The sequence below is a fragment of the Ascaphus truei genome, chromosome 20 (genome assembly GCF_040206685.1).
Source record: "Ascaphus truei isolate aAscTru1 chromosome 20, aAscTru1.hap1, whole genome shotgun sequence".
Taxonomy (NCBI): Eukaryota; Metazoa; Chordata; class Amphibia; order Anura; family Ascaphidae; genus Ascaphus; species Ascaphus truei.
The window spans coordinates 15,724,369-15,740,964 of record NC_134502.1 but is presented as its reverse complement, the minus strand read 5'-3'; the positions used below and the strand labels follow the sequence as shown (position 1 = coordinate 15,740,964).

The following is a 16,596-nucleotide window of genomic DNA, read 5'->3' as shown; positions in this document are numbered from 1 at the left end:
GCTCTGGGTCTCGCTAGAGGCGCGTTCGTCTTTCCACGGTTGCACAGGAATGATTTATGTTTCCCAACGACCGCGCGCCTCGGCATGGCGAGTTTCATGCACAGTGAAACTCGCCAAAATTTACAAAACTTATAAAACGCGGGTAACAGTGTTCCGTGCATAAGGCGAAAAAAAATGCCTATTCACTGGCTATTTCATTGCCATTGCACCTGAATATTACGTTGCTCTCTGCATAAGCCCCACTGTGTCCTAATTTTGTATCCAAATGACCTTCATTGATGGAGCATTTCATGATGCTGGTCAATCTGAGAAAAGTTTGGGGAAGAATAATTATATTTAAAAAAAAGTTCCAATCAACAAATGGATTCATAACTTGTTATTTTCTCTCTTATTATTAGCACAGTCCGTCCCGAGAGTCCGTATCATATTCTCTGTGCAATCAGAATTCCACAATGACTTATCTACTGAATGCTTGAAGATTATAAATCGAGTCACAGAGCAGTGAACATTACAGCCCGTCAGTGACAGCTTTTCTGTTCAGTGCTGAAGGAGAGAGTTCTTCTTGCCGCTCAATAACACTGACAATTATGCACCAATCTCCTGCTTAATTATCGTGTTTGAAATACTTTCCCTGTTCCTAACAATTGTGGGAATGTCCCATATGGGATGATAGATGTGGAGAAAACCTGGACTTATTGCATGGTAAGTGATTTGGACGGGGTGCCACAAGGTTAGTGGAGCATTGACTGATATTTACTTCCCTAATCTTAAGGATAAGAGAGTTACCTTTGCTTATCAGATTCAGTACATCTGTAAAAGGAAAAACAAGGTCACTATTTAATGGTCATGATATTAAACAAATAGGGTGGTTCCCCCCAAAATTACTTATCCTGATAGGGAGCTCAGAGTTTGGAATTCAACATAAAACCAGTCAACATTTTGTAAATAATGTTTAAGTCTAACTGGCTTCCCTAAAGTAAAATGGAAAACAATGGTAGTACAGTACTGTATGATACTTTTTATTAGACCAACGAAGGTTTATAATATACAAGCCTTCGAATGTCCAGGGTCCTTCTTCAGGTGTATAATAGTAAGCAAAGAATCCCCAACACACGTCCAATATGAGACATTATTTTATTCAATTCTACATATTTTTTCTTCTCATAAGTATGGGTCATTTCGTTCAATCTTTTGACAAAAAACATTTCCCCTACATCAAGGTCAGACCCTTTCAACAGGTCCTAAACTAACAATGTTATACGGTGTCCTCTGTATTTCCTCCAATGCATGCAGAGAAGAGGAAATAAACCAATGACATTGAGCTATTAACACTGGAGTGGGGTTATGTGTTCGCCTATTTTCCTGCAGTATATAGACTTCTACAAGACAGGGAATACTCTGGCAGAGAAGGCACCAATCATTAATGGACATTTTTAGTGGTCTTTTACAAACTTGCAACACTTAGGGGTATGTTGGGGTAAGTTGTTTATTTCTTCCAAACAATGATATGGTAATTAGCATGGGGTATGTTACATGTAAGCGGTGCGGGTCTGACCTTGATGTGGTTTAAAGCTTAAAATGTTTTGGCCAAAAGATTGAAATAAATGTCTCATACTTCTGAGAAGAAAAAAACATATAGAAATGAATAAAACATTATTTTAGATGTGCATTGGGCTTCTTTGGATACAGTTGTATATTTGAGGTCACTTTCCCTGTAACACTCGAGTTGGCACAATTCAATATATAAATATATAATACTGTGGGAGTGGGGATTGAGCTCACTGAGATTGTGCATTTCTTCTCCTTCTTCAGTTGTAAGCGAGTCAAAGATTGTATTGTAATGACCCACACAGGGTTTATCTTCAGGCATTATAATCTCTGACTTGTGTACAAGTTTCTTACCTGATGACAAAACCACATGATTAATACTAATCTCTCACATCTAACCATGTGAATAGCAAAGGTTTGAGTTTATTTGGGAAACAATCCTCTCTCATGTCTCACTTCACCCTGTGTACAAACCCCTCTCACCTCTCAGCTCACCCTGTGTACAATCCCCTCTCATGTCTCAGCTCACCCTATGTACAAACCCCTCTCACTTCCCAGCTCAACTTGTGTACAAACCCCTCTCACTTCTCAGCTCACCCTGTGTACAAAACCCTCTCACGTCTCAGCACACCTTGTGTACAAACCCCTCTCATATCTCAGCTCACCCTGTGTACAATCCCCTCTCATGTCTCAGCTCACCCTGTGTACAAACCAGCTCACCTCTCAGCTCACCCTGTGTACAAACCCCTCTCATGTCTCAGCTAACCCTGTGTACAATCCCCTCTCATGTCTCAGCTCACCCTGTGTACAATCCCCTCTCACCTCTAAGCTCACCCTGTGTACAAACCCCTCTCATGTCCCAGCTCACCCTGTGTACAATCCCCTCTCATGTCTCAGCTCACCCTGTGTACAAACCAGCTCACCTCTCAGCTCACCCTGTGTACAAACCCCTCTCATGTCTCAGCTAACCCTGTGTACAATCCCCTCTCATGTCTCAGCTCACCCTGTGTACAATCCCCTCTCACCTCTAAGCTCACCCTGTGTACAAACCCCTCTCATGTCCCAGCTCACCCTGTGTACAATCCCCTCTCACCTCTAAGCTCACCTTGTGTACAAACCCCTGTCACCTCTCAGCTCACCCTGTTTACTATCCCCTCTCATGTCTCAGCTCACCCTGTGTACTATCCCCTCTCATGTCTCAGCTCACCCTGTGTACAACCCCCTCTCATGTCTCAGCTCACCCTGTGTACAAACCCCTCTCATGTCTCAGCTCTCCCTTTGTTCAATCCCCTCTAACGTCTCAGCTCTCCTTGTGTACAAACCCCTCTCACCTCTCGGCTCATAAAGTATACTGTACGTGTCAGATTTTGTTAATAAAAAATATCAACCACCTACTGTAGATGTAATCCCTTAAACAAGTCCATGGCATTAGTTACCTTTGGCAAAGGGATATTAAGTCACTTGCCATAGTCAAACAGAGAGTTGTCACTGGACTCCAAAACAGGGTCACCTAATACAAAGACTTAACACTACACTAGTCCTTCAGTACTTAAGTGTCCATATGAAAAGAATAAAAAGAACTGTCAATGAAAGGACCATTAGAAATCTGAACATTTGTACAAATAAACATGTCAATATCTTATATTAATAAGAGTTGTTATTCTCTTCATATGGACAATGCGTATTGTGTATTTCTGCTTTAATTCAATCATTTACTAAATACCCATTCTGCAGTTTACAGTAGATGTAAATGCGTAAGGCTAAAGACCGATAACAGGAAAAAATATATGAAGAATACTTGTGGAGGGACCTCCGAAGTAAATACTTGATTGAAGACAGGTATTGGGTGTAAAATCCTGGATAGTGAACTCACCACTTGGTGAGAAGTTAATACACAACAACACCAGGAATCTTACTGCTGCGGCCAGCTTGATTCTAACATTTGCCCATAATTGGCTTTTTTCGGCTGGCGCCGAACTTGCGCCAGCCGCATCTTCCCCGCATCTTCCCCTCCCCGCGTGCGCATCTCCGTAGCGGTCCCCCTCCCCTTGCGACCCCCTGGCTGCTTCCCCTGGCTGCTCCTCTGCTTCGCGCCTCTTCACGCATCTTCCCCTTACACCTGCTTACCCCTTCAGCCTTCGGGGATGCCGGGGAACCCTGGCACGTGTGACCGGTGCCACGTTGATGTGCGGCACGCGCCAGGAAAAAAAAAAAAACAGCCGCGTCTGCCCGCACATTGCGGTGGCGGCCGCCACTGTAAGCATATAATTCACCCTAAATAATACCAAATGTCCTGAAGACCATAGTAAGGAGAACATGTAGCAAGCAAGTGGCTCACTTTTGAAGCTGCAACGTCCATGTAATCCAAAGGTGGGGGTCCTTGTGTGTGCCTCCGTCCGGTAGATATGGCAAGAGAAAAAAGAAGAGTGGCAGAGCACTACAACAAGTGTCCATAGACGAATAAACAGGAGAGTGCGTTTCCCATGAAAATGTATTATTATTTAATGGTCACGAAGACAAGAAAAGGGCAAAAAAGTCCCACCAACATTTTACGCTTCACAGAGCGCTTTGTCAAGTTACCCTTTTACAAGTATTTATTGAAGCACAAAGTGTGAAGCACATGTGTGACAGCTTCTCTTTTAAGTATTGGATTTTTTTTGTCATGGTTTATAGACAGCTTGCTAATAAGTATGCTGATTTGTGTTATTATAGCATTGGGAATTTCTACATTTGTTCCTGATTTTGTATTTTTTTTTTTATTTATGGACTATTCCATGAGTCACCTTCCAGCACCAGAAGAAGACATCTAACGGGCCATTCAGTGAATGAGATATAATGTGTCTTCTGTTTCTGGGAAGAGTGTAATGGATTAGCACCACTTTGTAAATAGAGTCCAATGGGTCAGGTCTATTTTTATGTTTTCTATTTAAACATAAATATCCATTTAAAGAGCAGTCGTTACATGATGGTAGATGGTGTTTTGTTGCTGCAAGTTGTGGTAAATATTAACTGATCAATGTGACAAATACAGGTGTATCTACAAGTACTCTGCTCTACATGATGATAGATGCAAACGTGTTAATCCATGGATACATTGTTACTGTTAAGATTTCTAATGGTCCAATAATGACAGATTATGAAATTATTACAATCTCTGTAACTGAATGTTCTGTAATGTGTGTTACACTGAGCTCTCTCTCTCTCTTTGAAATGATACAGGGACGATGCCAATCTGTTTGAGATCTGACGTTTCTCCTCATCAGTCAATGAGTCAGGACAACCAGACTACAGTCAGAGAAGTACTGCTTTTGGGATTTTCAGATCTTCACGGCCTCAAGATATTAGTCTTCTCATTGTTACTCATAGTTTACATTGTAACAGTTACTGGGAACGTCCTAATCATTGGATTAGTGACAACCAGTCAGCAGCTCCACTCCCCAATGTATTTTTTCCTCTGTCATTTGTCTGTATCTGACATATTGATCATTACAAATATTGTCCCTCAAATGCTGCAGGTTATATTGGAAGAAGGGGCCACCATCCCTCTTGCTAGCTGCATAACACAGTTTTTCTTCAATGGTGCTTCAGCATCCTCTGAATGTTTTCTTCTCACAGTGATGTCTTATGACCGATATTTGGCTATCTGTAACCCGCTGCATTATACCAGTATTATGGGTGCCAGTCTATGCAATATCTTAGCTACTCTGTGTTGGTTGTTAGGGTTTATGCTGACACTTATTGGAACATGGCAGGTATGGGAGTTACAATTTTGTGACCCCAATGTCATTGACCATTTCTACTGTGAGTTTGATCCTTTGTTAGAACTGTCTTGTTCAGATACATCCATTGTGGAAATAGTAGGTTTTGTTCTAGCCATCCCTATACTTCTTTTTCCATTTGTGTTTGTCCTTTTAACATATGTTTATATCTCACTCACCATACTCCGCATCCCCTCCACCACTGGGAAACAGAAAGCATTCTACACATGTAGCTCTCATCTAGCAGTTGTGTGTGTGTATTATGGGACACTGATTGCAAAATACATAGTTCCATCCAGAGGACACTTACAGAACTTAAACAAGGTCCTTTCTCTGCTGTGCACAGTAGTGACTCCATTATTTAATCCCATAATATATAGCCTGAGGAATCAGGAGATCAGAGCAGCTCTGAGGAAATGTCTCCAAATGTAAAGAAACAACATATGGGGCACAGACATAGAAGATAAAATATAAATTACTGTCACGGGAGACCAGGCAATTTACACCTTTTTAACCGGATCATTCACTGAGCAAAACAAGGTAGTGAAATAAATTGAAATGTATTTGCACAAATTCGCTTACACACTATGATACACAAAATACAGACGAAAAGACACACTTACGGGGAGTCTGGGGTAAAAAACTAGAGTGTTCTAGGTGCAGGGATCTCTAAATAAGAGTTTTCCCCTGACCTGGAATTAGCCCGGAATCTCCTGGTTCCCAAATCTGCGTGAAATTCCACACGCCACTGCTCCCTTCTCTTCTGAGAAGTTGGATTCTTTTGACTGCGAGCTACCATTGATCCTCTGGAACCGAAATCAGCATCAGTTTCCAGGCGCGTCAGCTCCAATAGATTTTGAGAACTTGGCTGCTAAAAGTGGGGACTTAGAATCTGTCAGGCAGGCTTTTCTGGCTTGAAATCGAAGCCCGTTGCTCTGCTAGAGAAACTTTGAAAAGCCTGCTTGCACCTCTACTACTGGGAATCTTCAATCTGATTGGCTCAGGCATTTCTTATGGTATCCTACTGTAAGTTTAATTAATGAAACTCAGCAGCCAACCATCATGTGGGAACTTTCTCAGAAGCCATGCCAGTGTAGAAAGCCGGGTCAGCGTGAAATCTGAAATTGCCAAGGGACATGCGCAAGTTTCCCACCTCCGTCCCGGGCTATCTCATTGCCACCCGCTGGGTCAGGCTCAACTAGGTCTGGCAGAGCAAATGGCAGCTCGGACGACTGCCAATTTGTACCCTGCTACCAAAATGGCTTTCACACCTTGGCATCTCTGGCTACTTTGAACTCTGATGTCCAGCAAACCTGCAGGCACCTATGGGTTAGCCCTGAAAGTCTGTGTGGGCATCGGTTCAGAAAATCCCAGCTCATTACAATGCACAATACTACATTACACAATTAATACAGTATTAATAAAATATAGTTATAATACATCTCTAAGTCTCTGGGTATGGGGAATAGAATAAAAAGATGCACTTTTATTTCTATCAGCCTGAATTCCCCACACACTATCTTCTGGATTTAGCCTGGACTCTGAGAGTCCCCTCACAACCTCATATATGGTTGGAGCATCCACAAACCCAATACGGGTTCTGGGCTACCTGGGCACTAACTGGGTACCCCCCTTATTCTAGGGATCCCCACAGCTACAGCAACACTTATTCTTTCCTATGCCCCATTCACCTTTCTATGCTATGCTGAAGCAGGGTACCCTAGTGGTCAGTCGCACTTGTGTTTGCAAGGGGAGATATTGCCGGGACAATGTGCCTACATGTGTCCGGGAATAAGTCCTGATTCTCGGGTACATTTCATGGGGAACCGACAACTCTGGACCCCAACTACCCAAGCACATTCTGACAACAATTCCTCCACAAACACCCCGTTGAAACTCATGCCCTAGCAATCCCTGCTTGCTGGCATACCTGGAAAGGTAAAAACACAAAACATCCTTTACTTACACAAAGTAGAGTTTAAGCATACATTGTGGGGTTCACATTATTATTTGTTGCTTCCTTGTTCCTTTAACTCAATGCGCTGGGTGGGGGCCAGGATATTTTTTATATTCCTTGCTCTTTTAAAAAGCAATGTTTAGCCTATCAGATAAATTCTCCTTCAAAACTACATCATTCCTTAGGATATGCCAGTGTTTCTTTATAATTTCCCCTATTTCTGGAGCTGCCCTGTTGTGTTTTGTGATCAGAAGAAGTGGTGGTCGATGGGAAGCGCAAAACATGTGGAAACAAAATATTATATCTAATAGTGCAGTATAGTTATATTATAAGTGAAAAATCTTCTTTAGGTCTATAGTTGTTAAACTCACAAAAGTGAGAATCGATCTGTGTGCGTAGCTGTATCTTTAGATATTGCCTCTTCAATTTTGAGGACGAATTAACCAACTTCAGCAATGATGTAAGTGTGGATTCCTTAAATGGTTAAGCACAGAAAACCAAACATAGTGCAGACTGTATAAAACTGTATTAGAATGGTAAGTGAAGTACAATACACTCACATGGTTTTAGTTGTTATTAGGCATTTAGATACACAATTGATCTCGCCTCCGGTTTAACTGTTTGCTTCTCCTCTGCTCGGCGTGCGTCTCACAGCTGCGTTCCAGCAGATCCGGATGTGACGTCAGCGGGTTTGGGCAGTTCCGGTTGGCGAGTCAGCTGTGGACCCTCTCTCAACGTCACTCTACGCGTTTCACCTTAATCGGTTTCATCAGGAGTGCCGATGATACTAATCTTAGTGGTTATATACCCTAAGTTATCCAAGAAGATTTTTCACTTATAATATAACTATACTGCACCATTAGATATATATCTTTTGTTTCCACATGTTTTGCACTTCCCATCGACCACCACTTCTTCATACCTACCTGGGAATGAGAGAGCAATCCTGCTTTTGGTCACAGCTGCATCAAAAAAGTTTGTTTGTATCACCACATTTATATTCACTTTGGTTATAAATTGTTACTATTGTGTTAACATATGTTTTAATTATAAATAGAGCACCACTATTGATATATACTTTTTGCACTTGTGTTTTGTGATAAACAGACACTTGTCAGCTGATATTTCACTCTTTTTCTGATGGTCGGGGTTTGAATGTTGTATAAGGGACAGTCTTTCTGTGTTCCGTGCCTTTTGGGCTGCAACGTCAGTAACTTCTGGTCAAATCCCTTTTCCCTAAATGTATTTGTCAACACCTTAGCTTGATCATTAAAATCTGTTTCTCTGGTGCAGTTTCTCCTCAATCTTAAGAACTGCCCATATGGGATATTGTTTTTCCACGTTTTCAGGAGATTTCTCTGATAATTGAGATAACTATTAGAGTCCACGTTTTTGAAAATAGTTTTTGTTAAAATCTTACTCTCTTCATGAAATAAAACGACATTAGTATCAAACTGTAAATTTTAAATTTAGTTAATTCTTATTAAAAAAAAGAGAGAAATTCCATAAGTGAGCTTTCGCTCCTTTTCCAAATGAATATTAGGTCGTCAATGAACCAGAGAAGGGATTATTTTCCCAAATATGGTTCTTCTCCCAAAATCCCATATATACATTTGCGAAACTTGGGGCAAATTGTGTCCCCAAAGCTATTCCACAAGTTTGGAGGTAACATTTTCCTACGAATAACCAATTCTGCAGTTGTTTTTAAGTATAAAATCAATGTTTTCCAGGACAAAATTATTTTGTGACTCATTGAGCAGTGGGTCTGCATTTAAAAATTAAGTGGTTGCATTGATCCCTTTAGTATGTTCAATGTCGTATATAATTCTGCAATATCACATGTCACCCATATAAAATCCTTGCACCACTTAATTTCATTAAACATTTCTAAAAGGTGTTTTGGGTCTCTGAGGTGAAACCGCAGGTTGCTCACATACAGTTGTAAAACAAAATCTACATATTCTAACATGTTGGACATAATGGAATCGATACCCGAAATAATTGGCCCACCTGGAGGGTTGTCAAGACTTTATGAATTTCAGGCAGATGCTAAAAAATTGGTGTTATTGGCTGAGGGTTATCCATAAATGTATTGTCCAATTTATTTAGTATGCCCTTCTTGCAACCATTTTTTTGGAGAGTTTTGAGCTTAGTCTGAATATTTGGAAGAGGATCCTTGTCCAATAATGAATATGATGACTCATCACCACTTTTCTAAGAGCCTATTGGACATACAAAAATTGGACTAATTGTAGCTGCAGAAAAATAGCACATGTGGGAAAAGTGAAACTTCACATAGTCCCATATTATATGCCCATAGTAAATGGTGATTGTATCTGGGTATACAGTCACTGTGTTGTAGCAGGTATTGAAATTGATTAAACGCTGTACCCACACTAGATAGTGGTTAGAGAAGGCAGACTATAAATATGAGAACTGGTGGGGATATATAAATAATACAGAGAACAGATAGTATCCCTGGTCCAAATGAAAAGTTCTCTATCCGTCACTGCAATGTCCCATTGCTGCCTTTGGCTCTTCGGAAGAAAAGCCATCCCTCTTGATCACGGAAATGTGGAGCTTCCGAGTGCCGAAGCTAGCAAAACTGCCATGAAGCTCCGGTTCATCTGGGAATGCTCTGTCCGTCACCTGGATTTCCCGGTTCACCGTGGAACTGCTCGCGTTAAGGTGGAGTTCTCTCATGATCATAAGGTGGAAGTCCAGCAAGGCGAACCTGCACAGCAGCTATGCGTCACTCCAATCAGCGGATGAGGATATGCAACAAAAGATTGGTTGAAACAGCAAAGCCCAGTGGCAAGCACAAATAAACTCACCGGGTAAATGAAAAAATAAAAAACTTTTATTAAACTACATAGTTAAAAAAAAAAAAAAAACAGACTAAAGACAAAACAAGGGAATTCTCCCATGCGTTTCAGGCTATACAGCCCTTTCTCAGGAGTATATTGGGGCAAGATCGAAGGTCAGTTTTATAGCCCCTCCTTTGAACTCAGACACATCTGAAAGTACTTGAGTACAATTATCCAGTCATGGCATCAGTCAGTAGAGCATAGACTTTCATTCTGGCGAAAATATTGCTTGTTATATTAAACTCTGTCAATACATTCTCATTGAAAAGCAAAATTAGCATTGAATAATGTATATATACTCTAAACCAAACATTACATTGAATTCTAAAACAAATGAATGAACCCAAATGCTTGGTTATTGATATTGAGTAAACCTAAAAATATTATCGTAAGTCTAAATAATGGGTTAATTATCTTATTGATTTCCATTTTGTTAGGCATACTGTATGTTTAGTAAAAAAAATACTGTTCATATAAAGATGATATCTAAATGTATCCATATAGTTTCTAACAAATAAAGCCTAGGCTATACTGATATCAAGTATCATTGGATGTTTACATAACATTGATGGACCTAAAATGATCTAAACAGAGACATTAGTCAACATAATTGTTAGCATTACAAAACAGACTAATTTCCAATCACGATATAAAACTTGAAAAAGTAATATATCATCATTGCCATAGATATGTCTAATAAATACATATGTCAGATATTCTATAAGCTGCATAGAAAACATGTTGGGAAAAAGTGGGTGTGTATATATACATGAACAAATCAATCAACTCTTTGGTTAACCTAAGCCACATGCAATTTAAAAAGGGCATCAACATCATGTTGAGTACATCTATACACACACACACACACACACACACACACACACACACACACACACACACACACACACACACACACACACACACACACACACACACACACACACACAACCAAATCCCTACATTGAAATATCCTATGTATTACATCAGATATACCAGAATTAGCCAGCATATACTAAAGGTATTAAACGTAAGCGTCCATGGTAAAGATATCACAGATCTATGGATGTCCTAACACAGATGGAAATAATCATGTATTATGCGCAATATAATCAGAGGAAGTGTTTAAGATCCCACTCAGTGTATAAGCCTTTGGGGGTCATGGTATCAAGAGAGAAGATCCAATTAGCTTCTCTGTTGTACAAAGCGTTAGTTCTATTATCCATATTAGAAAATGTTTTTGCCTTTAGCACATATTTGCAGATCTTACAGCGACCGCAGGAATAGCATCCAATTAATTTAGGAAAAAATTCTCTCGGTTGTGACTTTTGTCACTTCTAATCATGCTAGGAGAGATAATGTTTCCAAGAGTCTGTGATTTCCTAAATTCAAATTTGGGATTTACTGCATTGATATTTCTTACCAAAGCATCGATTGAAAGGATTGAGCTAATGGCGCTTAACATTGAAAGCGCCCGCGGCGCCGGAAAACAGCCGAAAAAATGCCGCATCTGCCCGCGTTTTTAAAAATCCCGCGGTGGCGACCGCAGGAGGTTAAAGGCAGCCGCCACTGTACATGTTCTTTCTAAAAAGATGTCCAACCTTTTTTAGAACAAATCTATTGTATCTGCCATTACAGTCTCCATGGGCAATGAATTCCACATTTTAACTGCCCTTACTGTAAAGAAGCCTTTCCTTTGTTGCTGGTGATATCTCCTTTCCTCCAACCTTAAGGGATGGCCCGAGTCCTTTGTACTGCCAGTGGGATGAATAGTTCTTTTGAAAGCTCCTTGTATTGTCCCCGAATATATTTGTATATAGTGTGACAAACGCCCCTCTTTTGTAGCGCTGACGTCTGTATGGGATCTTCCCGACACAGTCTTCAAGGGTTAATTATACAAATAACAGGATCATTCAAAGTATTACGTTGCTTAACTCAGGTTTCTGCCTGCTTTATTTTCATCCCAGTTAGGGACTGCAGCTTCAACATGTGTACAGTAGGCAGGAGGCACTCAGCTATTAACCTTCAGTGGTTTACTCATATTAGTGTTATAATATTTCCCACACTGTTACTTCAAGAAACAAATCATATAAAGAAATCCTTTCCCATTCAGGGATCTAACTACACAGCAGAATCAGCCTCTCTAACTGCTGCTGGGCCAACAAACCTGGTTCCCCAGCTTAAAACAACGAACTCTCATTTAGGGTCACTAGATACAGCACAGTCTTTTAGATACAGCAATAAACGTTTGTTTGTCTTATCTGTTCGTGGTGGGAACTCGGTCCCAAGTGTCCAGGCAAATCCTCTGGTACTGCGATACTTGAAGGGGGTGTCCTCCCCGAACTGGATGCAGGGGAGCAGCGAAACCCCCAGCCTCCAGGCTCTAAGAAGAGAGATTGAAAAGCAACCCTCTCTGCTCTAAATACCTGTTCTAGTGATTAGGAGAGCAGGTGAGGGAGAACTAGACACATTGTAAACTGTGGTCTGGATTTTTCATCCACCAGCCTGAGTAAATGTGAAGCTGAGGAACGGATACTTTTGCACTATTCCTGCACTTTCTGACCTAAACCGGGCAGAAAGCTGCCTAATATCTTTGGACTATGTCACAATAGTTATCATATCCCCTCTTAGACTCCTCTTTTCTAATGTAAATAAATCTAATTTAGCTAGCCTCTCCTCGTAAGTTAGATTGTCCATCCCCTTTATTAATTTGGTGGCTCTTCTCTGCACTCTCTCTAGTTCCATAATGTCTTTTCTTAGAATTGGTGCCCAAAATGGTACTCCATATTCAAGGTGTGGTCTTACTAATGCTTTGTAAAGGGGCATAATTATGTTTACTTCCCTTCCATCCATTGCCCGTTTTATGCAAGATAAGATCTTGTTTGCCGTTGCAGCTACTGCCTGACATTGGGCACTATTGCTAAGCCTGCTGTCTACAAGCACTCCTAAATCCTTCTCCATCAATGATTCCCCCAATTTATCCCCATTTAATTTGTAAGTTACCTGTTTATTCTTGCATCCCTAATGCATAACCTTACATTTATCTGTATTAATCCTCACCTGTCATTTACCTGCCCACATTTCCAGTCTCTCCAAGTCCTTCTGGAGAGAAAATACATCCTGCTCTGATTCTACTACCTTACACAATTTAGTATCATCAGCAAAAATGGAGACTTTGCTCTCGAAGCCAACCTCAAGGTCATTAATAAACAATTTAAAAAGCAGGGGTCCCCGTACCGATCCCTGAGGTACAGTACTCCACTCACGATTTTAGCCCAACCTGAAAAAGTTATATAATTATGACAACCCTCTGTCTATCCTTCAACCAGTTTTCAATCCAGGTGCATATATTATTACTGAGTCCAATTTGCTTAATTTTGTACACCAACCTCTTGTGTGAATTAGTATCAAAATCTTTTGCAAAATATAAGCAGACCACATAAACTGCATTACCCTGGTCTAAATTCCTACTTACCTCCTCAAAGAAACAAATAAGGTTAGTTTGGCATGGTCTATCCTTCATAAAACCATGCTGACTATTACTAATAATTGTGTTTTCCATTAATATATATAATATCCTGAATATTATCCCGTATTAAACCTTCAAGTAGATCCCCACTATTGATGTCAGGCTTTCAGGTCTGTAATTCTCCCGATTGCGATCTAGCTCTTTTTTTAAATATAGGCACCACATCTGCTTTACGCCAATCTTGTGGTACTAAGCCTAGGGAAATAGAGTCCTTGAAAATTAGATGTAATGGTTTGGCTATTACTGAATTTAACTCATTGAGAACTCTTGGCCATTGTGGCCAGGAGCCTTTTTTACAGTAGAGGAAACGCTTATTCTAACAAAAACCAGTGGCAATTCCCCAAAAGACCCAGGTACACCCAGGTACATTCTGAATACATGCCTTAAACTTTCCTTAAACTAGCCCCAGCATTTCTGCATTGATTAATGGCCTATCAGATTAACAGCGGGGGTCCCTGGCAGTCCCATTCAAACTGAATTGGACTGCCAGGGATCCCTGCTGTGTTAATCCTATGGGTCGTTAGTCAATGCAGAAATGCTTTAAACGTGCCTCAAACTAGCCCAGAACATACCCAGCACATACCCTGAATGTAACCCGGCTAGTTTAAAGCAAATGTTAGAATAAGCGTTGCCTCTACTGTACTTTAATATTTTCAAGCTGCTTATGAACTTCTTCCTCAGTTAACCAATTATTCATAAATATGGAGGTTGTGGCTTCCTCCTTCGGAACTACTATTGAAATTGATTCTTCCCTGGTAAACATAGAGGCAAAGAATTTGTTTAATACCTCTGCTTTTTCCTTATCTCCAATAATCTGCCTGCCCATCTCATACTGAAAGGGTCCTATATTTTCTTTTCTCATTTTTTTGTTATTAAGGTATTTAAAGAACTTTTTTGGGTTGATATTACTTTCTATTGCAATCCTTTTTTCATTATTCATTTTTTGCTAATTTGATTGCCCTTTTGCAATTTTTGTTACATTCCTTATAATTCTGATACGATGTCTCCACCCCTTCTGACTTAAAGAATCTAATCGCCTTCATCTTCTTGTCCATTTCCTCCCCTACCTGTTTATTTAGCCACATTGGTTTTGACTTATTTCTTTTATACTTATTTCCCAAGGGTATACACTGACAAGTGTGCTTTTCTAACAATGTTTTAAAGACTGCCCATTTATCTTCTACATTTTCCCCTGCAAAAACCATTATCCCAATGTATTACTTGTAGATTAGACCTCAGTTTATTCAAATCTGCCTTTCTAAGGTTTAAGGTCTTTGTTGAAACCAAGTAATCTGTTTTTAATCATTTATTTCAAACTGTTACCCAAATGTTCGAGGACTTGAATATTTGTTATTACTTCTACATTGTTTGATATTACCAAATCCAGTACTGCCCCTTTCCTGGTTGGTTCCTCAATAATTTGAGTCATATAATTGTCTTTAAGCACCCCCTAAAACCTGTTTCCTTTTGTTGTAATGCTAATCTCATTTCCCCAGTCTATGTCTGGATAATTAAAATCACCCATTATGCAAACATGACCCAGTTTTAATGCCTTCTCCAATTGCAAAAGAGTTTTAGCTTCCTCAATCTCACAGATATTTTGTGGTTTATAGCATATCCCTACAAACATTTTCTTTGTACTTTTACCTCCACTTCTAATTTCTATACACAAGGCTTCTACATTTTCATCATTCCCTTCATAAACAACATCCCTTAAAATAGGTTTTAGATCCAGTTCTGAGAGTTGCAAACACACGTACCACATCACTGTATTTCGGTCAATTGGATAAGTGGGATTGCGGTTAGGTAGTTCAGCGCATTGCTACACTGAATCATGGCCTAAACTGCAGGTTAATTTAATAAGTATGGCTGTGGTCTTGTCTGCGCTTCAGGCCTTGCAACAATGAGTCAGTGCCCAAGACGCAGAAAGGGAGAAAGTTTTAACCGCAGACCACATATAATTAAATAGCTAACCTGAGTTAGAGACATGCGGGAAAGGTCAAAATTGGTATGGGTAGTGCTGGGGTCACAACAGTGAGGCAGCCATACAGTAGTTTACAGGTTGTTAACTTTTGGGCAAAATAGTAAATAAAGATTACCCTCTTTTTTTGGTATTAAAATGATAAAGAATCAGGGCATTTGCTTTCAGGCAGTAGATACATTGGGAATTAGCAAGCTCAATTTATGACCGGCCATTCCGGTGAGTAACTCATGCATATCGTAAATACGGACTTCTAAGACACCATGCTGAGACGACACCAGACTGTCTAGGAAAGTCCGGACTTAAATAAAGTACCGCAATTGGAACGTGTGAAGTGGAGGAAAATAAAGATAAACACGTTTGTCCGGGCCAGAGATAGACTTTCTGCCGCCAGAAAAAGGGCTTGGTCAGGTATGCTAAGCTGCTCAGGTGTGAGGTTAGCGCTTGACCCTTGGCATACTGTGTGGAAACATTATCTCTCCTAGCATGATTAGAAGTGACAAAAGTCACATCAAGAGAGAATTTTTTCCTAAATTAATTGGATGCTATTCCTGCAGTCGCTGTAAGATCTGCAAATATGTGCTGAATGCAAAAACTTTTTCTAATAGGGAGGGTAATAGATCATACAATATTGCTACATTCATAAATTGCAATACTGAATTTGTTATCTATATGCTGGTATGTGGGTGTAACAAGAGATACATTGGTTTGACCACCAGAATGTTTAAACTCTGTATCATTTAGCATGAGAGACTACAGTAATTCTGAAAAAATACCTTATGCATCCAGTCTCTAAGCATTTTAGTGAATGCCAAGATGGATCTCTTGTTAAATTTAAATGTATAGCTATTAAACACATCCAGGTTCATATCAGTGGAAGTAATAGAACTAACGCTTTGTACATGAGAGAAGCTCATTGGATCTCCTCTCTTGATACCTTGATCCCAAAAGGGTTAAAC

At 40.1% G+C, this 16,596-nt stretch overlaps 1 protein-coding gene across 1 annotated transcript; it reads left to right on the top strand.

Annotated features, from left to right (window-relative positions):
- The first annotated feature begins 4,814 nt into the window (after nt 1–4,814).
- LOC142470942 (olfactory receptor 11A1-like) lies at nt 4,815–5,738 on the top strand. Its single transcript, XM_075577748.1, has one exon. It carries the CDS (start codon nt 4,815–4,817, stop codon nt 5,736–5,738), a length of 924 nt encoding a protein of 307 aa, XP_075433863.1.
- Nucleotides 5,739–16,596: the final 10,858 nt, after the last annotated feature.

Excerpts from the sequence above, each read along its gene's own strand:
- LOC142470942 (XM_075577748.1), top strand. The coding sequence starts at position 4,815 with ATGAGTCAGGACAACCAGACTACAGTCAGAGAAGTACTGCTTTTGGGA.